At 43.2% G+C, this 23,009-nt stretch overlaps 2 protein-coding genes across 2 annotated transcripts; one reads left to right on the top strand and one right to left on the bottom strand.

The window, feature by feature from the left end:
• Window positions 1-2,122: 2,122 nt before the first annotated feature.
• Window positions 2,123-2,895, top strand: LOC136481119 (CASP-like protein 1U1). The gene is made up of 2 exons (XM_066478484.1): window positions 2,123-2,313; window positions 2,481-2,895. Exons 1-2 carry the CDS (start codon window positions 2,123-2,125, stop codon window positions 2,893-2,895), a joined length of 606 nt encoding a protein of 201 aa, XP_066334581.1.
• Window positions 2,896-3,535: 640 nt separating this feature from the next.
• On the bottom strand, window positions 3,536-5,088 carry LOC136481118 (predicted GPI-anchored protein 23). The gene is made up of 2 exons (XM_066478483.1): window positions 4,693-5,088; window positions 3,536-3,586 (listed from the first exon to the last, which is right to left on the bottom strand). The coding sequence occupies exons 1-2, from the start codon at window positions 5,086-5,088 to the stop codon at window positions 3,536-3,538; spliced, it is 447 nt and encodes a 148-aa protein (XP_066334580.1).
• Window positions 5,089-23,009: the final 17,921 nt, after the last annotated feature.

The raw sequence follows: 23,009 nt of genomic DNA, 5'->3' as shown, positions 1-23,009 counted from the left end.
TTATCGTCTTGGCCGCGTGGTCGTGGTTATGGACGCGTTTGCCCCTGCATTAATCACGGAGTCCGTCGTTCCGCGCATGTTTATCGTTCCGCGAGCGTGCACAGTGGCAGTAATCGTGGCCGCTTCGTTTCACTCGACGCCTGTTCGCACGCCTCCCTTAAACGCTGCGCCCCTTCATCTACCGCAGCCTCGCCGCACGCCTTCATCTACACCGGACAGTGGTAACGTGAAGCTAAGAAGGAAAGCAACGTTTCTTGCCTTTAAATAGATGGCGCAGACAGGCAGTCCAAACGTTTCGCAGCGATGAAACCGGGTCGTCGTGCGCGCCAGCAAAAAAAAAGCGCGCCACGCGAACGTTTCACAGCGAAGAACAAAAATTTGGAAACGAACTGCGCGCGCTTCAAAAAATTTTGGCAACGAACGCATGCAGTGTGCGCCATGCAGCAGCAGCACTCCACAGCGAGCAGCGCCCGAGCCAACAGTGCCATACAAAAAAGATTCGGCAGCAGCAGCCACAGGCAAAAAAGTTCGAGTCCGCGGGGTTTCGAACACAGCACCACCGGACTCGGGACTAGCCAGTAAAACTCAGGAACTTTCTTCTATGGAATGCAGCCACAGGCATATTTATTAGGGACAAATAGGAAAAATTTTACCATAACTCTACCCTAATTAATCACTCCTTGGTAAACACAATCATATCCTAAATGACTTTCTTTGTAGGTATGGAGGGAGTATATTTTACATGGTAATGTGATGCAAAGCCGGAAAAACTACAAAAATAGAAGATGGATTTGATGGTACTAGCTTGCAAAATTGACAAAGCAGAAAAAGAATATGAAGTATCCAATGGGTTTTGTGTTCGCAAAAATACAGAGAGAAATTATGCGCAGACATAAGTAAATTTGATTAGTTGTTGGAGTTAAATATTATTTCTTCTAATGTTCTAACCCCGTTCAGGAGTACGGGTTTGATAGAATAGTGAAGGAAAAAAAGATATAACTATAACCGAGTAATAATGTTTTTGAAAGGATGCATGTTGTACCTACCTCTCGGGCCAATTTAAAACCTTGTCAGTGCTATAGATGTGTTTGTCAAGGCTCCCTTGGGGCATGAGCTCGTAGACGAGTTGAACAACCTAAGATGAGTTGAACAACCTACAGTAATGCACAAACACGTATGTCAGTAAAATACTTATAATTGGGAACGGATGGATTGAGTTGAACAATCTACAGTAACGCACAAACATGTAAGCATAAACACATATACTTGTAAAATACTTATAATTTGGAACGGATAGATTGATTTGAACAACCTACAGTAACATAATCGGATATTTGGATCCAGGGACTAAATTTTAGTCTATATCATATCGGATATTTGGATACTAATTAGAGTATTAAACATAGACTAATTACAAAACTAATTGCACAGATGGAGGCTAATTTGCGAGACGAATCTATTAAGCCTAATTAGTACATGATTTGACAATGTGGTGCTACAGTACATACGCTAATGATGGATTAATTAAGCTTAATAATTTTGTCTCGCGAATTAGCCACGGTTTCTGCAATTAGGCCCCGTTTACTTCACTGAAAAGCCAAAACACTGTTCTGTCCGATTTGTTGTGAGAGAAAAATACTGTTTCGGCTGAAAAAAGAAGCTGAAAAAGACGGATTATAAGAGAAACGAACATGGCCTTAGTTTTGGAATTAGCTCATGTTTAGTCCTCCTAATTAGCATTCGAATATCCGATGTGATAAGGACTAAACTATAGTCCCTGGATCCAAACACCCCCTAAGCTAGTAAAATACTTATAATTAATATGTTAGTAAGATACTTATAATTTGGAACGGACATATACAAATCCAACTACTCCGTTAATAACATAAGATAACGTTGCTACCACAGCAGATAAAAACGCACTGACAATTAATATAAAAATGGGATAAATACTGATATACAAAATCAAGCAATCATACTAGAGCTGCGCATTTGTTTACTGTTGAGATGCTTAAGGTTGGTGACGATAATCCTAGATATACGGGGGTTCCACTTCCACTGCTATTGACCCTAGCTACGCTGCTCTGGATCCGTGGATCTAGTGCGCATCCGTCCATCCACCATGGCCGGCGCCGGCGGGGCCAGCTCCGGCGAGCGGAGCGCGTGGAAGGCGGCCAGCATCGTGTTCCGCATCGCGACAGTGGCCCTGTCGCTGGCGTCAGCGATCATGACAGCGACCTCGACGCAGTGCATGTACCTGGAGGATGGCAGCCCCAACGGCACCGTCTCGTACAGCGACTACGGCTCCTTGAAGTAAGTAATAGCATTGCATGGCCTCCATGTTAAAGTAAGTAATAGCATTGCATGGACTCCATGTCCAGGCATGCATGCTTCTGTCCATCTCCGTTGTCCGGCCGTCCATGCGGGCGGGCAGAAAAAGACGCATGCCATGTGTGTCCTGTGTCTTGCTATGCACGCAGGTACTCGGCGCTCGCCAACCTGCCGACGGCGGTGCTTCAGGGCGTGGCCATCTACCTGGAAGTGGCAGGGCGGCAGAATGCGGCCAAGACCGTTGAGCTCATCGACAAGCTGGTGCTGGCCCTCACGTCGACGTCCGCGCCGCTGCTGTTTGCCATCGACGACATCACGTCCTGCGGGCCACCTCGCGCCGGCGGGAGCCGAGGGCAGCTCAGACCCAGAGGCTTCACGAAGAAGCTCCACATGGCGTCGTTCGTCAACATTGGCACGTTAGCCTCGGCCGCAGGCGCCGGGTACACCACGAGAGTCGCGAAGATCGTCGAGGAAGCGCCAGCGCAGCCAACACCGCCGCTACCATCTCTGATGTCGCCACCGCCACCATCTCTGATGTCGCCACGAGATGCAAGTACTAGCTAGTTGCTTGATGGAATAATACCTAGGAAAATGATTTAATTTTCAGAGAAAGAAATATATTATGGAAATAGTTGACGACACAATCCAGCACTTGTCCGATCCCCCCCGGACGGCAGCGAGAGCGATCTTGTCGTCTCCTTCCGCAGATGAGGCCAATCCAGCCCTCCGGTGGCCTGGACCTCACCTTTGACTCTGCCGTGTCCACTGGGGACAGCGCTGCCGTTTAATTTGATCTTGATGGCCTGGACCGCTGGGCGCCGCGAGATAAAAACAGAGGCTGGCTCTGTTATACTAAACTTATTTTTTACGGAAAGAAAAGACGACATCCAAATGTCAAATTATTAATTTAATGTTTGTCACGGGTCACTCACTTGTACATGCATGCTCCACCGCTCATCTGTGCACATGCATGCGCTTCCTTGAGGGAGATAGAAGTGAAGCAGTGTGGCATATACGTGCAGGATCATGCTGCACCGCGATAAACTACGGGAAAGAAAGACGCTAGCGAGCGTGGGAGGTGGGATGACAAGATGCTCGTGCTGGCGGGTGAGCAGGCCCACCTCCTGGGCTTATTTTTTTCTCCCAAGCGTGCGTGCTTAGGTGGTGCCTCCGTTCAGGTAGTTTTTCACATGCCGATGGGCCATCATGTCCTCTCTCGTCCATGTCCCAAGGTCCCACTTTTACCCTTTTTCATCTTTGGAAAAAAGCGTTATGCAGCTACAAACAGACAAAATGGCGCTTCATTTTCCAGTCTTAGTTAATTTGTAGCCCATTAATTAAAGGATTTTATGATTAAACGTGAAAGTTTCTATAGTTCAAATGATCCAAACTTTTATATAACCATAAGTTTCATTTTTCAAACAAATTTACATTGTATAAGCAAATTTCAATGAACAAGCAAGACTTGTCCTTGCAATACAAAGTTTTTTGCAGGGTATAAGGACTTTCAAAACACAATCGTGCATCTCAAACATGCGAACTACGAGGAGCCAGGAGGTAGTGAGAGCACCTAGCTGCTCAGGGCACTCGAGGACTCCATGGGCCTCTAAGCTAACATCCTGCACAAGATCGTCCACTGTAGTACCAAAGGCTTCAAAGGCAACAGATGTCATGAAAAATCTTGCCTGCCATGCAATATGTCCATCCATCAGTTCCTCTTCCAATCATAAAAAACTTGGGTGCTGCTTTTTGCGAGGTCACCACTTCAAATCTGACTGGTGCCAAGCTTACTGCCAAAGGGAAACACTACCGGAAATGTCAAATTTGCCGAGTGTTTTTATATTTGCCGAGTGTATTATCTCGGGCACTCGGCAAACAAGATCTTTGCCGAGTGCTGCGCTGAAAACACTCGGCAAAAAAAAACACTCGGTAAACAGGAGGTTTGCCGAGTGTAAAAAAAACACTCGGCAAAGATAGGGTTTGCCGAGTGTTTTTTTTAACACTCAGCAAACCTGTAAAAATCTTTTTTCTGGGAAAGAAGGAGAAGAAAAAAATGAAAAAAAAACTTTGTTGAGTGCCCAAATCCAGGACACTCGGCGAAGAAAGAAAAATCTTTTTTCTAGGAAAGATGGAGAAGAAAAAAAAATAATTTTTTTTTGCCGAGTGCCCAGATCTAGAACACTTAGTAAAGTAAAAAAAATATTTTTTTTGGTAAAGAAGGAGAAGAAAAAAATAAAAAATAAAAACTTTGCCGAGTGCCCAGATCCAGGACACTCGGCAAAGGAAAAAATGTTTTTTTAACCGCCGACGGGCCTTATCTTCTCCCCGCACGCCTCTCTCCTCTCCCCTCCATAGATCCACCTGCAGCTCCTCCCTTTCCCCTTCTCCCCGGGCGCGCGCGAGCGCAGCTACGCCGCCGCCGCTACTACTGGCGCGGCCACCGCTACCGGAGTCCGCCCCCTCCTCGCCTTCCCTCTCACCCCTCCCTAGATCCACCTCCAGCCCCTCCCTTTCCCCACCTCCGTGGGCTCGCACGGGCACCGATGCGTCGCCGCCACCGCCGTCCGCGCGGTCGCCGCCGGTGGCTGCCTCAACAGCACCGGATCCCGCCGCTGACTCCACCGAGGTAGCCCCGCGGGCCCCTGCTCGGACGCCGGCTGCCTGGCCAGCAAGCCCTCCATGGCCCCCCTGCTCCACCGGGGCCGAATGCCGGCGCAGCCATGGCCAACGTCTCGCCAGATGCGCAGCAGGCGCCATCCACGATGGGGACGGCCGGATCTAGCACGGGAAGCCCCTGTCTCCCATCATCGGCGACTCGGGTGGTGCCCATGGAGGCCTCCTCGCTGCCATCAACCGCGGCTGGGCCTGAGACGGTGAACTCGGTGCCCAGCTCGTCGCGGCGGCACCCTCCGTTGCTTCATCCTCGCTCTCCCCCCTCGCCTCGCCCTTCCAACTAGGCGGTGGTGGTGGCCCGTGCGGCTGTCGAGCATTGGAGTGGCCGGTGGTGGTGGCCGGCCGGTGGTGGCGACCTGTGCTTGTTTTTTTTATTTTCCTTAAAAAATGTTTGCCGAGTGTTTTTTTGGCACTCGGCGAAGTGTTTGCCGAGTGCGCGACAAAAACACTCGGCAAAGAATGTTTGCCGACAAATCTTTGCCCTGTGTTGGTTGCCGAGTGCAACACTCGGCAAAGAGGTTGCCGAGTGTTTTTCTCCGAGTGCCCCTGCCACTCGGCAAACCTCCCGTATCCCGTAGGGAAACTTCCTGCTCCTGGAGGAAAGCAAGCTGTCAAGAAGAAGACACAAAGCTCACCTAGGGAGGATGGCCCCAAGAATAAGCTTAAGAAGAAGAAGAAGCCGAATTAGTGCTTCCTGGCTTGGCTTTTTGTGTGTCTCTTTTGGCTGTATGTTTAAACATACTAGTTGCTCAGTCCTCTATTGCTGTTTGCTATAGATAACAACTTTATGTCTTGGAAAGTGCTTTGTTGGAATATTAGGGGTGTTAACTCTGATCAGAAGTGTAACTCCATTCGGGATAAGGGTTGTGGAGTCCTAGTGTGGTATCCTTTGTTTGCAAGAAACAAAGTGTGAACATTTTGATCTTCCATTTGTCAGGAGCTTTTAATTTGTCCACACTCTTTTGACTGCTTTGAATTCCTTCCCTAAGTAGGAGCTTCAGGGGGGCTTTTGATCACTTGGAAAGGGGACAGACTGGATGGCACTCTAGCTTTTCGTAATCCCTTTTCTATCTCTGTTGAGTTCACTTCGCGCTATGATAATTCTTCCTGGCTGCTCCCTAATATTTATGGACCCTGTGTTGCTTCTGATAACCGCATCTTTCTTAATTGGTTCAAGCATATTACTATGCCGACAGGTGTTGATCGGTTATTGTGGGTTATTTTATTCTGCTGCATAGTCCAGATAATAAAAATCGCCCTGGTGGTGACATTTTTGAGATGTTCTTGTTTAACACGGCTATTAGCTCTTTGGGTCTGGTTGAATTACCTATATGTGTGGCCAGCAATTCACTTGGACAAACAAGCAATCCTCGCCTTTACTTGAGCGCCTTGATTGGTTCTCTACCTCTCATACTTGGACATTGACTTATCATGTTACGTTTGTAAAATGGCGCATTATAGAAAAATCAGATCATGTGCCATGTCTCATCTCTTTTGGTACTAATATCCCTGCAGAAATTTGTTTCGTTTTGAAAATTATTGGCTTGAGCACGATGATTTCTTAAATGTGGTCTCAGAAGGATGCAAAACAGACCGGCCTGTTCAAGATATAGCTAAGAGAATTACAGCAAAATTGAAGAACTTAAGAGGATCAATCATGTAGTGGCAAAAGCACCTTTCTAGTCTTAAACAAGTGATTGATAATGTTAAAATGGTCTTGGGTTTTCTTGAGTTTGTAGAAGATTATAGAGATCTTTCTTTAGAAGAATGGAATTTCAAAGATATCCTCAGTCAGCACCTTATTACTCTCCTAAAGCAGGAGAGTATTTACTGGAAGCAGTGTGGCTCAGTGAAATGTGTAAAATTTGGTGACTGCAATACCAAATTCTTCCATGTCAATGCCACGATAAACATAGAAGAAGCTTAGTGTCCACTATTGAAGATGACAAGCACAGTTTTCTCTGAACATGCAGACAAGGCTTCTTTGTTTTGGCAGACTTTCAAAGAAAGACTTGGTGACAGTGATTTCCATTGCATGTATTTTAACATGGCTAATTTTCTTTCAAGTGATGCCAATCTATATTTTCTAGAGGCTCCCTTCTCTACACGGGAGATTGATAATGTGGTTAAAAACATGCCTTCTGACAAATCTCGAAGCCCTAGCGGTTTTAATACAGATTTCTTCAGAAAATGTTTGCCCATTATCAAACAAGATTTCTATCTTCTCTACTCGTCTTTTCACAGGATGGAGCTTTCCTTAAGCAGTATTAATGGATCTTATATTACTTTGATTCCTAAGAAGCAGAATGCCATAAAAGTGGGTGATATTCGGCCAATTTCTTTACTCAATATGTCCATCAAGTTGATTACAAAGCTTCTAGCCAACCATCTACAGACAGTCATCACATCCATAGTGCATAGAAACTAGTATGGCTCCATTAAAAACCTCACCATTCAGGATTGCATTGCCTGGTCCTTTGAATATCTGCATATGTGTCGTCATTCTAGAAAAGAGCACATCATTCTTAAATTGGATTTTGAGAAGGCTTTTGGTAAAGTTGAACAAGCCATGTTGCTAATTATGTAGCATAAGTGTTTTGGGCAACTCTGGTTACAATGGATGAAAGCCACTTGTTCATCAGGAACATCTTCGGTTCTTCTTAATAGTGTTCCTAGGAAGACCTTCCATTGTCGAAGAGGGGTGAGACATGGGGATCTCCTCTCACCACTTCTGATTGTGCTGGCACCTGATTTTCATGGATCACTTATAAATAATGCCAAAAATCAAGGCCTCCCAAGACTGCCTCTACCTCTCCAGCACAATAATGATTTTCCTATTATTAGTATGCAGATGACACTTTAATAGTCATGGAGGGCTGCAGTACTTAGCCTATTTTCCTTAAGAGCCTTCTGAATACTTTTGTAGAGTCTACTGGTTTAAGGGTAAATTACAGCAAGAATATGATGGTGCCCATCAATATTGGGGATGACAGATTGTCTCATCTGGCAAACACTTTTGGTTGTGCCAAAGGCCCTTTTCCTTTTACTTACTTAGGGTTACCATTGGGTCTCTCAAAGCCACGAGTGGAAGACTTCTGGCCTCTTATTACAAAGTGTGAGCACAGATTAGCCAGCACTGCAACTTTTTTGTCCCAGGCAGGCAGACTTGAACTCACAAACTCCGTTTTTTCAACATTGCCTACTTTCTATATGTGCACTTTCAGGCTTCCCAAGATTGTGGTTAAACAAATTGATAAATTTCGCAAGCAGCCTTTGGGGAGCGGCTGACTTCAACTCTCACAAGCCCTCTAAAGCAGCATGGGAGATGGTCTGTAAGCCAAAATTAGAAGGTGGACTTGGTGTTACAAATCTGAGAACACACAATATGAAGCACTCCTTCTCAAAGAGTGGCACAAGTTTTTTTAATAGGCATGATCTTCCTTGGGTTAACTTGATTTGGAACTATCATTACAGAAATAATAAACTGCCAAACCATATTCGTAAAGGATCTTTCTAGTGTCGAGATATGCTTCAATTACTTGATACGTATAAGGGGCTGGTAGCAGTTGCTCTTCATGATGGTCGCACATGTATTTTCTTGAATGATCTTTGGGGAAAACATGCCACAAAGAATCAATATCCGGAGCTCTTCTCCTTTGTTAAGAATCAGACCATCACCTTTCAGCAAGTGACAGAAGCCGCACACCATCCGCATACTCTTTTTCATCTTCCACTTTCTGAGCTAGCTTTTGAGCAATGGCTTGAGTTACAAATAGTCATGGCTCAATTCACTTTGACTGATAGCACAGATCAATGGGTGTGCATCTGGGGGTCTTCTCTTTTCTCTTGTAACAAAGTTTACAAGTCTCTCATTGGCCATGCTGACACCCCAAGAATCTCCTCATGGTTGTGCAAATGCTCTTTCCAACCAAAGCATAAGTTTTTCTTCTGGCTTGTCTTAAATGATCGACTTAGCACAAGGAATTTGTTGAAATGAAGAAATATGGAGTTACAATCTTATACTTGTGTTCTTTGTGGTGCTGAAAGTAAAGAATCTCTGGATCATCTCTTTCTCTGCTGCCCTTTTGCTCTTGCTTGCTGGCACTTTGTTGATATTCAAGTTGACCCCACTCTTCCTTCAGTAGAGCAAGTGCATATGGCTTTCAGAGCTCAATTGCAAAGTTCCTTTCTTCATGGAGATTATTGTACTGATGCCATTTTTCAAAGAGCTGTACCAACTGTGGAAAAAACCAAATGTGTCTTCAAGAATGAGTTTGCCATGGTTTTCCATCGGGCAAAAAAGAGATACTTCCCCTTGATTAGTTCATGGCCAGAATCTTGATTGTAATCTTTCTCATTTTCTTTCTCTCCTTCTTTGTTTCTTAACTTTGTGTACTTGTACTTTCACCTCTTTTTTAAATTAATAAATTTCGAGTAGAGGTGCTTCACCCCTCCAGTTTGCCTCAAAAAAAAATATTACAATGGAAGATTCAATTCATATTGTTCATCCCAATATAGAAGCCTGGGATGCAGTAGTGCTCTTGAGACATCTCCGATGTTTGCTTCTTCCAGATATATACTTCCCTTGGCCACCATTATGTATTGGTCCATCTCATCTTCCTCGCCTCTCCCATTTGGAGATCGATGCGTCTGTTGTGGATGACCAGGGTTTCAAGACACTGGGCGGGTTGCCAGAGCTATGTTACCTCAAGCTAAGAACATGGCCCACGGCGCCGACATTAGTAATTAATATTGCCGCTAGTGGCGCGCTATTTCCAGAACTTGAGATCCTGCATGCTGCCTTGGTCGATGGATTACGTTATAGTCAATGAGGACTCGAGTAGTGCTTCATTGACTGTCTGGGGTCCATGGGATGATATGGCTTTTGGTACCAGAAAGAAGGATGATCGCAGAGTAGCACCGGACGTTGTCATGCCCAACCTCCAGGAGCTTGAGTTTATGGTCCGCGTGCAGCAGCTGATGCAGAACAATGGTAGTTGTGATGACCTCGGCCTGGACTACCTCCCTTGGCTTCACAAAGTCAAAGTTACGTTTTGGTGTGGTCGCGCCTTTGCGGATGACATCGAGTGAGAGGAGGCTGCACTGAGACACCTAATTCAAGTCCATCCGAACAGGCCTGCACTGAAAATCCAGTACTTGGAAAAAAAATGTAAAGAAGAGCTATGCACCTACTGACATGGAGTCCGCTAAATTCCATCAAACCCTTGAGTTGATGATTTGGTGATGATGATTTAGCCACAGAAGTAGGTGATGTCGCCAAATCAAACGGATTACAAGAGGACGAGGACGGGACCCTAGTAGTAGCTAGCTCTTGAATAGTATCAATTATGTCAGACTCAATGATGCCTGTATATATAATATAATATAATAGGATGCGGACAAACATTATTTCAATGTTGTAGGCCTCGATGAGATCTATGACTTTGTAGTGGATGACTTTTTCATTTAAAATCATTTACGGTCCCAAAATTCTGTTTGAAATTCTCATATTTTGAATTTAATTTTTCAAATTGTCCAAACGATCTCTCAGAGGAAAAACGACCAAAACCAATGTTTTAGATCTCGATGAGAACTACAACTTTGTAGTTGATGACTTTTTAATTTAAAACCATTTGCGATCCTAAAACTAAGTTTCAAGATCTCACAATTTAAAATTCAAAATTTTCAAACGATCTCAAATGGCGAAACAACCAAAATTAAACCAAAGTTATAGATCTCGATGGGAACTACAACTTTGTAGTTGACAACTTTTTCATTTGAAACACTAGAAGAAATCCTCCAATCCATGACGGATTCTTGGTGACGAATTATAAGAACGTCACTAAGTAATTGAACACGTACCACTACCATTTATTAAGGCCCATTCCAGCCCACTACCGGCGTTGGAGTATAAGAACGAAGGCAAACCCTAGCCCAATACTCCTTCCGGTCTCCCACAGCCGCACACTTCTCAGTCCTTCCATCCGCAATCGATACTTCTCCCTCCGTCTCCTACCTCCCGATCCTCCATGAGTCGCTTACCTTCACTTACCACCACCCGGCCACTGCGTCCTCTCTCTCCTCAAACTCCCGAAATGGAGCAGCAGTAGTGTGGGGCTACGGCGGAACGGTGGCTGCTGACGTCGTGGAGTAGTGGCGATGCAGAATAGCGAGCTAGGTTGCGGCGGCACAGAGTAGTGACGTGGGGTTGCGGTGGCATTGAGCTACGGCGATGCGGCGGCCCGGGGCAGGTGGCGCGGAGCAGAGGTGGGGCAGGGCTACGGCGGCGCGGAGAAGCGGTGACGCTGTGGCGTGGGGCTGCAAATCGGGCGGCGCGCGGTGCTACTTGTTCAGCAAGAGGTCCAGCAAGGAGATTGATGACATCAGCGTAAGTGCCCACCCATGTAACACCCAAAAATTTGCATTCTTTTAAAATACTTAAAATTGATTTATTTATGTTATTATGTGTGCATTCAAATGTAGGAAATAATATTTTTGGTGAAATTAAAATCAATAATAAGGAATAGATACAAGTTGATGCATACATGCTGCTGCACATTTGTTTTTGTAATGATTAGTTTTGACTAACATTTGAATTGAATTCAAATTCAACTTGAAAATGAGTTTGGAAAATTTATTTGGAAAAAGAAGGAGAATTCTTTTCTCCCCTCCTTTCCTCATTTTCAGCCCACAGGCCTTTTCCCGTTGGCCCATTTCTTCACGAGCCGGCCCGCTCGCCTTCCCCTTTCCCTCCTCCCCGTTTTTCCCCTGGGCCGGCCCACCGCGCCCTGGCAACTGCCTCGTGCGGCCCAGCACCGCAAGGCAACCGCTGCCGCGCCCCTTTCCCCTCCGACCTAGCCACTGACCGCCCGGGCCCGCATGTCAGTGACGCCCCCTTCTTCCCGCGCGTCCCGCACCCACGCCGGTCAGCCGCAACCGCTCCGCGCCCATGTCCCGCGTCGTGGGAGCGCCCCCGGCACCCGGCCTCTTTAAATGGGAGGACAGACCCTAACGCCACTCCTCTACTGCTCCTTGTCCCATTTTTCCCCTCTCCCGAACTTGCAGAGCCGCCGCACAGAAGCGCCGAGCATGGGATCTACCTTGATGCCTATTCACCTTTATTAATTACTCATTTGCATATGTCTAATTTTGATACCCGTAAGGACATTCTAGTGATTGATTATCCTGTTTCTTGTCTCCTATGGGTTATATGCATATGGGTAGTTTGCTAGCGCTCAAAGTAACTATACATGATCCACATAATGAATGATGGTTCTATGGAACGAAAAGGTAAAATTTGTTTTAAACAACTCAATTATAGGGCGATGGAGTGAATGACTTTCGTTCATGATGCTCTCGGCCCTCCATAAGGACTCATCTGTCGGCAAAAGCTGGGACTGACAGTGCAACCATGAGGGTCATATGGCTCTGGCTTTAGCTCAGTAATAGGACCTTTTCTAGTTTGTTAGAGGTTACCTTTATGGCGCAAAAGGGGCTTGCCACGTTGGGTATAATACTGCCTCTGTTCCTATGTGTATAGCTGCGATGGATATGTGCCATAGGAAAGGGGGGTTCCTACATCTGCCTGCCAAGGAAGCCTAGCGGCCCTAACTTGTTAGAGAAACCTATGAAATGGCTTCATAGTGTACCCTGCCCAATCACCTTGGCAGTGATATGGGAGTAATTAACCCGGGCATATGGTAATCACGACTCGCGGTGAATGTGCACCACCTCTGCAAAGGGTAACAAACTATTATAACAGCCGTGCTCACGGTCACGAGCGGCCCGGAAAACTCACACAATAATTGGTTACTTATTGTTGTTCATTTATGATGTTCTACGGTGATAATATGATTCAAATGATTCTGATATCTGATCATGTGGGTTTAAATGGGAGCTTAAGCATAACAGCAGTAAACCAGTGTCATCCTTCTTGAGCCTCATGAACCCAATGTTATCTTGTTGAGTATGGGATGTACTTACGATTGTTTACTTTCTATATTTGGATAAAAATCCCAGATGGGTAACAGATGGCAACAGATATGAGGAGTTCCCTGAGGACTATTTTGCTTGTGGTCAACCAGTTGACCGTCCCTGTGTTGGAGCTTCCAAGAGAGAGCTACTTTCTTTCATTTTCCGCTGTGTTGTGTAAGACTAAGTTATGTTATTAATCGTGATGTAAGAAACACCGTGATGATACTTTATGTAATTTATCGACTTATGTGTGTGACTGATCCCTGGGCACACATGAGCTTTATGCATTCAATTTTATCCTTAAAATTGGGTGTGGCAAATTGGTATCAGAGCCAGGTTGACTGTAGGACGCAAACCTAGTAGAAACTGATCATTTTAAGGTTTATAAGTTGCTGCAAAAACCCTTGATCTATGAACCTTGATATTTTCTTCTCTACTATATCTCTACCCTTGTTATTCATCTCTACCTTGGTGCTTATTTTGAAGACTTTGTTCTTATCTTCACTCCTTGATTTGATATGCTTTCAGAACTATCCCTCATCACCTTCTTGCGTAATCTGAAGAAGAGTCTTAGGAATGTTACCCCTAGTATAATAAGGGCGATAGTATCGCAAGTTGAGTCAATGATTGAGTTGTGCATCTTTATTGATTGTTGAATTATCATTATGCTTATGATTATTTTGAATCTTTGTAATGATTGCAATGATCTTGTTGGGTGTTCCCACAATTTCATTTAGTTGTAGGCCTAAGGCATAAGGATTAATAAAATAAATAGTCAGGTTTTGGTTTCCTTCCGTTTTCCCTATACTGTCTTTTCAGAGCAGTCTACGCTCTTTGGTTTACATCTCTATTCTTGGACAACCAAAAATCATGAGACAATTTTGGACTATAGTACACTTCAACATCTTTCTCTGAGTGCAAGAATCAGCTTGATAGCTATTTTGGTTATGGAGATACGAAAATCACAAAGCGATGCATCTGTGCTGTTTGGAATCTGGAATAGTTTCTGTTGTGTGCTGTTTTCGACCAAGTTAACTGAGGAATTTTGAAAAGTGTTCTATAAGAAAGTTGTGGAGAATTTTATAAGCTTTCGAACGGTATAAGCTACAACTTCATTGGATTAACAGAATGAGAGTTACAGCCATTTTACGATGCTGCTGTTTTTCTTCTCGCGAAGAATTCTAGATTTCTTGTTCTTGCCTATATACAAGAGTATCAATGGGATGACAGAACATCTTGATACTAGTTATCTCATCTGAAAGAAGTAGATGTAAGCTATACTTTGGTGTCCCCTAGTCTATCTTTTCTTAAGGGGGTAGCCAAGATGAAGAATTTGCAAGCTGAAGTGTCCTACGTTCTTGTTTGCGCAGCGGAAGCGTGGTGGTACCCAAAGATGTGTGAGAAACTCAGAGTCTCAATGAGGTTTGGTTAAAGGTTCAATGAAGGTTTATCCAAGATCATTAAGATTTTGATAAAGCTACTAGGGAAGCTTTCAAGTTAGTTTGGATCAAGAGACCTCAGCTAAGTGCTGAAGGAATCCAAGAAGAGGTTGGAGTAGAACCTATGTATTAGCTTTGCCACAATCAGGACAAGGGCTTTATGTCCACTAGGATGCACTTTATCAAGGTGTGGAATGTGTCCTTATGCAAGAAGAAAAATGTAGTACCTTGTTCATTAAGTCAATTAAGAAAGTGTGAGTTGAACTACCTAACAAGTTATCTGAAGTTACCCATTGTGGAGCATGAAAGTACTATCTTCTTGGAAGTACAAGTGACATCTATGAGGATCATAAGAATCTACAGGACATCTTCACCAAGTTGGTCTTGAGCTTGTGAAATCCTCGCTGGAATGAAAATTGATTACGACTTGGACAAGTGCTATTACTTTAAGGAGCAAAGTCATGGTCGATGCCCTTAGCAATGGAGAATTATGCTAAGAAGGTTCGGGTGACACCAAGGATTAGGAGTTATATCCCCAGTTCGAGCAACTTAGCCACAAACATTAATGTTTTGAAGATTGGTAGAAGAATTTTCTTCTGACCAAGAGATTCGTCAGGACTTCGTCGGAAGGTGGATATTTTGAAGAGAATTGGTATTATAGGAAAGGTGGCTTAGTGATTGGAGTTACCTAAGGGTTGATCAAGGTACCGATCAGAACCTTGAAATCAATTGGGCAAGTTACTTGGAGTAAGATCAACATGTATGCAAAGTAAAGTGGGATCCCTATCAAGACGATGGAACTACATGAGGAAGTAAAGAAGAATCTAAAGGTGGAGAATCTGCATCTCTTTTGTCGACGTCTTCCGAATCTCGAGGACGAGATTCATCTTAAGGGGGGTAGAATTGTAACACCCTGAAATTTGCATTCTTTTAAAATAGTTAAAATTGATTTATTTATGTTATTATGTGTGCATTCAAATGAATGAAATAATATTTTTGGTGAAATTAAAATCAATAATAAGGAATAGATACAAGTTGATGCATACATGCTGCTGCACATTTGTTTTTGTAATGATTAGTTATGACTAAAATTTGAATTGAATTCAAATTCAACATGAAAATGAGTTTGGAAAATTTATTTGGAAAAAGAAGAAGGAAAATTCTTTTCGCCCCTCCTTTCCTCATTTTCGGCCCGCAGGCCTTTTCCCATTGGCCCATTTCTTCCCGAGCCGGCCCGCTCACCTTCCCTTTTCCCTCCTCCCCGTTTTTTCCCTGGGCCGGCCCACCGCACCCTGGCAACTGCCTCGTGTGGCCCAGCACCGCAAGGCAACCGCTGCCGCGCCCCTTTCCCCTTCGACCCAGCCACTGACCGCCCGGGCCCGCGTGTCAGTGCCGCCCCCATCCTCCTGCGCGTCCCGCACCCACGCCGGTCAGCCGCAACCACTCTGCACCCACGTCCCGCGTCGTGGGAGCGCCCCCGGCACCCTGCCTCTTTAAATGGGAGGACAGACCCCGACGCCGCTCCTCTGCTGCTCCCTGTCCCATTTTTCCCCTCTCCCAAACTTGCAGAGCCGCCGCACAGAAGCGCCGAGTTCTGCCGTCCGTCTCACCGCGCGGACCGCCGTCCCCGAGCCACGTTCGTCCCCGATTGAAGTCACGGTGAGCTTCGCCTTGTTCCCCTCTCTCTCTCGATGCCTTCAATTTGACGAACCGTGGCCTCTAGGGCCTTAGACAAGTGCGTCATGGAGCTCCTTGCCGCTGGCCATGGCCGCCACCTCGCCAGCCGCATCCTCCGGTCGTCGTATCGGCCTGTCCGAGGTCCCCTTCACCCCCTCGCTCTCCCGGTGTCCTCGGTTCTTCGAACCGTGGCCCGTAGGCCCCTAACCGCGCACGCCGGTGACCTTCTCGCCACCGGCAATGGCTGTGCCACCGCGGATGCACTGTTCCGGCGCCTCCTTCTCTCTCTCCTTCCCCTGATCTAATCCGAGCCGCCCGTTGCTTGATCAACGGCCACCAAAGGCCGATACCCTTTTGCCCTGGCATAATTGCTAAAGAGACCCTGAGCTTTTCTAAGTCCTAACCCGTAGTCCAAAGCACATTTCCAGAGTACGCTTTCCCCTTTTGAAAACATAAAGTAAACTGTTTTAGTCCAAAATACGTTTTCAGTATTTACAGAAATGCCATTGCACTGTTTTGCTTATAAAATTGTCGTTATAGCTCTGATTTGACCCATTCAAATTTCGTTAGGTTCGCAATTAAGTTGTATACATGCTAACACCACTTTTAACCCTGTTTGCAACATTTAAATTTTGAGGTTAGATTTAGTTAAATAAATTGCTATAGAAAATCCTGTTTAAATCATAACTTTCGCGTTTTAGCTCCGTTTTTCGTGAACTTTGCGTTGACGTGATCGTAGCGAGACGTAGATTCTTTTCGTAAACATTTTATCTTGATTTATATACTGTTGGTGTACTGTTCTAACCATAGGATTATTTGCTTTGCATGAATGTTCCTGGAATGTTGTATGTTGCCGTGTTGGTCGTGTTCAGACGGTGAGGAGAACGTTGGTGACCACGAGTTCGTTGATGAGCAGCAGGACCAGCAGGAGTTTGCTAACCAAGGCAAGTGTAGCATGGGATCTACCTTGATGCCTATTCACCTTTATTAATTACTCATTTGCATGTGTCTAATTTTGATACCCGTAAGGACATCCTAGTGATTGATTATCCTGTTCCTTGTCTCCTATGGGTTATATGCATATGGGTAGTTTGCTAGCGCTCAAAGTAACTATACATGATCCACATAATGAATGATGGTTCTATGGAACGAAAAGGTAAAATTTGTTTTAAACAACTCAATTATAGGGCGATGGAGCGAATGACTTTCGTTCATGATGCTCTCGGACCTCCATAAGGACTTATCTGTCGGCAAAAGCTGGGACTGACAGTGCAACCGTGAGGGTCATATGGCTCTGACTTTAGCTCAGTAATAGGACCTTTTCTAGTTTGTTAGAGGTTACCTTTATGGCGCAAAAGGGGCTTGCCACGTTGGGTATAGGACTGCCTCTGTTCCTATGTGTATAGCCACGATGGATATGTGCCATAGGAAAGGGGGGTTCCTACATCTGCCTGCCAAGGAAACCTAGCGGCCCTAACTTGTTAGAGAAACCTATGAAATGGCTTCATAGTGTACCCTGCCCGCTCACCTTGGCAGTGATATGGGAGTAATTAACCCGGGCATATGGGAATCATGACTCGTGGTGAATGTGCACCACCTCTGCAGAGGGTAACAAACTATTATAACAGCCGTGCTCACGGTCACGAGCGGCCCGGAAAACTCACAGAATAATTGGTTACTTATTGTTGTTCATTTATGATGTTCTACGGTGATAATATGATTCAAATGATTCAGATATCTGATCATGTGGGTTTAAATAGGAGCTTAAGCATAACTTGACAATCACTGATGATAAAATCTTGACTTACTAAAAGTGCTAACAGCAGTAAACCAGTGTCATCCTTTTTGAGCCTCATAAACCCCATGTTATCTTGTTGAATACGGGATGTACTTACACTTGTTTACTCTCTATATTTGGATAAAAATCCCAGATGGGTAACAGATGACAACAGATATGAGGAGTTCCCTGAGGACTATTAGGCTTGTGGTCAACCAGTTGACCATCCCTGTGTTGGAGCTTCCACGAGAGAGCTACTTTCTTTCATTTTCCGCTGTGTTGTGTAAGACTAAGTTATGTTATTAATCGTGATGTAAGAAACACCGTGATGATACTTTATGTAATTTGTCGACTTATGTGTGTGACTGATCCCTGGGCACATATGAGCTTTATGCATTCAATTTTATCCTTAAAATTGGGTGTGGCAACCCATCCGCTTCCCTCCTCATCCATCTACTGTGTGTGCCTCTTAGGAACTAAATTCTTTACCTGCAATGCTCAGCCTGCTCGAGGAACCGATGTTCTAGATTTGGCGTCTTGGTATGTTCTAGATCTCGAGTCTTGGTTGATGAAGATCCTTGTTCTTGCAAAATATCAATAGGCTATACATAGGGTAATAGACGGTGAGGCTTCAGTTTAATAGAGATCACATTCTAATTACATTGTAACAACCTTGCTTGTAAGCTCTACCTGAAGGTCAAATGAATGTGACAGGAGGTAGTAGTATGTTCACAGTATTTTGTCAGACTCCACCTACAAAATAATTATGTAGTTACTAACAATATTCTCTATTGATTTCTGAAAATGCAGAACTACTTGTTCAGTTGTTCTGTTTCATTACTTGTCTGTAGTAGTGAGGACAGAAAGAAAGAGTAGATCAGTAGATAGTTTACCATAGAAGAGAACGGAGTGCTTTGTTCAAATGTTGTCTTACTTGCTTATTGATATTTGTACTGTTTCTAAGCTGAAAACGAGCTAGATTTGTCTAGTCTTATAGTAGCTAAAGAAAATAAATAGCATGTAGCATATCTTCATGTCACCTAAATAGATTTATGTCCAGTTGGTGTATGAACCTAATGACAATTGTACTTACATGCTCATATGTGCTTGGTGGAAGCAGGCATGGCTTGGGCAACGGCATGACATGGAAACCCTGTCAAAGAAAATCAAGAGCAGGTTTGTTCCCTTTCTATTTGATTTATGTGTTATATTCGATCAATCTGGGCCCGTGTTAAGAGCCACATGTTGTTCTGCTATATCTTTAATTCTTTGTTCATATCTTGACTTTGTAGCATTGCAAGGAGTGCTGATTTACTTTGCTATCTATTTAATTCTTTTTTCTGCTATCTGTTTATTTCTTAGCAGATTTACTTTGTACATTCTTTCAGGACAAACCATTTGTAGAATTGCAAAGAGTGCTGATTGACAGTTTGTAGGGAAACAAGCAGGTCGACATCAACATTCAGTAAAGGTGCAGCTCTCAACTTGTAATTAAATTCTGAGCCAATGTATATACAGGTTCCACATTACTGAATTCTGAGCAAATGCATATACATGTCCCACATTACTGAATTCATATGAATACTCCCTGCTATTATGATCTGTACTAGTTAGATTTTATGAGCTCTGTTTCTTCTGCTCTTGTGTAAACTATAGACCTGTAGACTAACTGCACATGGGATCTTTACATTTTCTTAATACATGAGCAATGGACTGCAGATTAGTATAACTTTATTACCAAATACTAATACTGCCCCTTCCTTTTTTGTGCTTATTCACTACTAATTGCATTTGACTCTTTCTTATGTAGTGCCATTTAATTTGCTTGCAAGAAAATATCAAGTACAGATTTATCATTTTCTTCCCTTAGTTTCAGTAGCAGCATATTATCTTAAATTTCTGTACTTGAAATCAGCTGGTGGCTAGAATTTGGAAAGACAATGACCTGTATGCTTTCAAGATAAAGTTTCGAGCTTACACACCACCGGCTGCACTCTCAACTCTAAACTGTATTCTTTGAAAACAAAGCCACATGAACTGTTAGAATGATTAAATTAGAATGCTACCTACACAAGGTTATAACAAAACTATCTAAGTATATTTCAAACCAACCAGGATGGAACATATTGTTTTACTCATGCTTACATGAGAACAGGGAAGAGAGCTGATTGACATTGGACACTTTACATGTATAAAAAAAGAGAGGAGAACAAAAGGCCTTCAGATTTGTAATGATAGTCATAATGTGATAGCAATGGGATAGCAGATTCACTAATAGATTTACTTGTACCTGTGATGTGTGGCGTTCAAATCTGAATGTCTCTAGTGTTTTTTTATTAAATTATTACCAATCAACATATGTTCAAGGTTCCTGAGTAAACTAGCTAGGACTATAGTTTAAGTTTTTCAGAGATTGTGATTGCTGTAGAGACGTTGGTCTGATTGTGATTAATTTCTGAGGCCACTCTCTTGGAAGTAGAATTAATTTTTTGTACTTTTTGTATAGTACACATATTAATCTGCAGTTATTTTGTTGATGATAATTTCTACTCTCTAGAAAGAAGGAAGTGACATTGCATAGGAAGGTCCAAGATGCAACCTACAGAATCGAAAGGTATGTACTGCCTCCATGATATTTTATCTCTGCAGTTCAGAGCAACTGAAGCCATCAGCTAGACCACTATTGGGCAGCATAAGTAGCAATTTGGCACTTCATAGCTTAGCTCTGTTTTCTGCAGGTTTGAGCAGCAGCATTTTTATCTCATGATGCAGGGCAGTGTGGATTCACATAGGTGAAATGTCATGTTCAAGCTACAAGGTGAAACGGTGAATTAATTCTCATGTAATCATTAGTTAATGATCAGTTCCTTGCTTGTGTGATTATTCAAGCTTTATGTCTGGTCTGTGGCATTTATGTGCTGTTTTTCCTTTGCCAATTGATAGCAGTAGTTGCTCCTGACCACATTGATTTGCATTTTGTTCTGCAGCTTGTTAGTTCTAGAAGCAGGTCTGCAGCAGGGAGATCAGTTCCTTGTTGTATGTATTTTTCAGACTGAAAACCTATAGGGTCACTATCAACTCTACCTTTCTAAATGTAGATGGGTTATTTGTTGGTTCAGTGGTTTACTTGTTGGTTCTAGGTTAGTTAGCTACCTCTGCATTTATCTTTCTGCCAGCTCTGAGACTTGTATGTTTTCCTAGGACACCATTGTTGTAGTTGGTAGAGCAAAAGTAATCGCTATAGGGATTGGTTCTTCCATTGAGATAAAATTATGCACACCCATCAAATTGAACATATCAATTTGTTCAGTCCAAACCAGCATTTGTTACCCTTAGATAATTATCTGTTGTTGCATTGTGAGATAGTGTTGAGGGAATTTTTTTCCTAATGAATGGTCTGAGCGACTGAAATAGTGCAATTAAGGTAGTCCAACGATGGTTTTTTGTTAGTGCAATGATGGCAATATAATATTTGAGAAACGTGATGGACTGAATAAAACAAAGCTGCAATCTCATATCATTCATGTCATATTTGTAGAAATGGGAAGTCTGGAAGAATTATTTGTTAGAGGGGATACTTTTTGTCCGACCATTTTTTCTTTAACTAGTTAATTTCATTTATTTAATAGTGGAAGCTATAATGGATGATCTTTTTTGTTGCTGCTCAATAGCACAAATTTTCCCTGGTGCCATCATTCTTGTTTGTATGATTTTTGTCCCATCGGTGGTCTTGCTGCGAGCTTCACAAGTATGCCAAATATCCTGCAGGTTGTCAAGATCGTTTATTGCTGTGGATAAGTCATATGTCCACGGCTGTCTTCGCGTTCAACGCAATGCATCACGTCGAAGGATGAAGTACATGAAAGTTTATTATTTTTTCTATCATGTATATTGTTTTTTTAGCCTATAAGTTTGTATATGCTGAATCCATTGTATACATCAACTCATTATTACCATTGTATACATCTATTCATTATTATATGAATAAATAAATGTCTATTGTATGATTGGTGTATCTTGTGATGAATGTTATTATACTATTGATGTGCTAAATACGTGGCAATTGGTTGTGATGTCAACATCCACGTCATTGTATAAATGATGATGTGGCTATTCAATCTATGACGGTTATATTATATCACAAACATTGGGCTTGGGTTGGGCTAAGTGGGTCTCGGGCTGACCTATGACGGTCTATAACTGTCATGGATTGCATTAATCTGTGATGGTTTTCAAATAACCGTCATGCACATCAATCCATGACGCTCAATACATGACAATACCTAAAACCGTCAAGGATGCTATTTTGTGACGGTTATTTAGCGATCGGTGACGCAATTGAACCGTCATGTATTAATAGGTTTCTTGTAGTGAAAGCATTTTGCGGTCCTAAACTTATGTTTCAAGTTCTCACGATTTGAAATTCAAAATTTTCAAACAATCTCGGATGGCAAAACGACCAAAATCAAAGTTGTAGTACTCGATGATATCTGCAACTTTTCAGTTAAAACATTTTTAATTTCAATTCATTTATTGTCCCAAATATGCATTTCAAAATCAAGAAAAGTGAATACAAGAAGAATGTATAGGCCCTTTAGACACAATGACTTTGGGGTTGAGTGGTTAGAGGAGTTACAAGCCAGGCCACGTATCATTGGTTTGAATCCTGCCACCGTGCAGCACGTGCTTTTTTGCATGATAAATCACGTGCGGCTGACTGATGGGGGCTTCCCGGGATTAAAAAGGTTTTTTGCTATTTTTTTGGAACCATTCTTATCACCAACAACTTTCAGTGTCCAAGGGCTAAAACTAGCGGTGATGAGCATTTTGTAGTAGTGAATTAGTAATAGTAAGATTACCATTCAACCATTAATTTAGCACCAATTCATTTTTTCTCATGAAACATCCAATTCCAACCAATCGACTAGGGCGATAATGATATAGCCACCAAAGAACAAGAGAATGAGGTCTGATCTATGGGCATCAGGCAATGATGTTTTCGAGGATATGTGGAACCAAACAAAGTGGTAGTTGGGTCAATTGTTTTAAATTCAATTTGACCCAACAACTATGAATATAGATGTCAAGAAAACATGTGGGCCGGTAGCCCGGACTGAAGCCCGCCTTTGTAGCCTAGC

The sequence above is a fragment of the Miscanthus floridulus genome, chromosome 9, assembly GCF_019320115.1.
Source record: "Miscanthus floridulus cultivar M001 chromosome 9, ASM1932011v1, whole genome shotgun sequence".
NCBI lineage: Eukaryota > Viridiplantae > Streptophyta > Magnoliopsida > Poales > Poaceae > Miscanthus > Miscanthus floridulus.
Note: the sequence above shows the minus strand (reverse complement) of the source record. Positions and strands in the feature narration are given on the sequence as shown.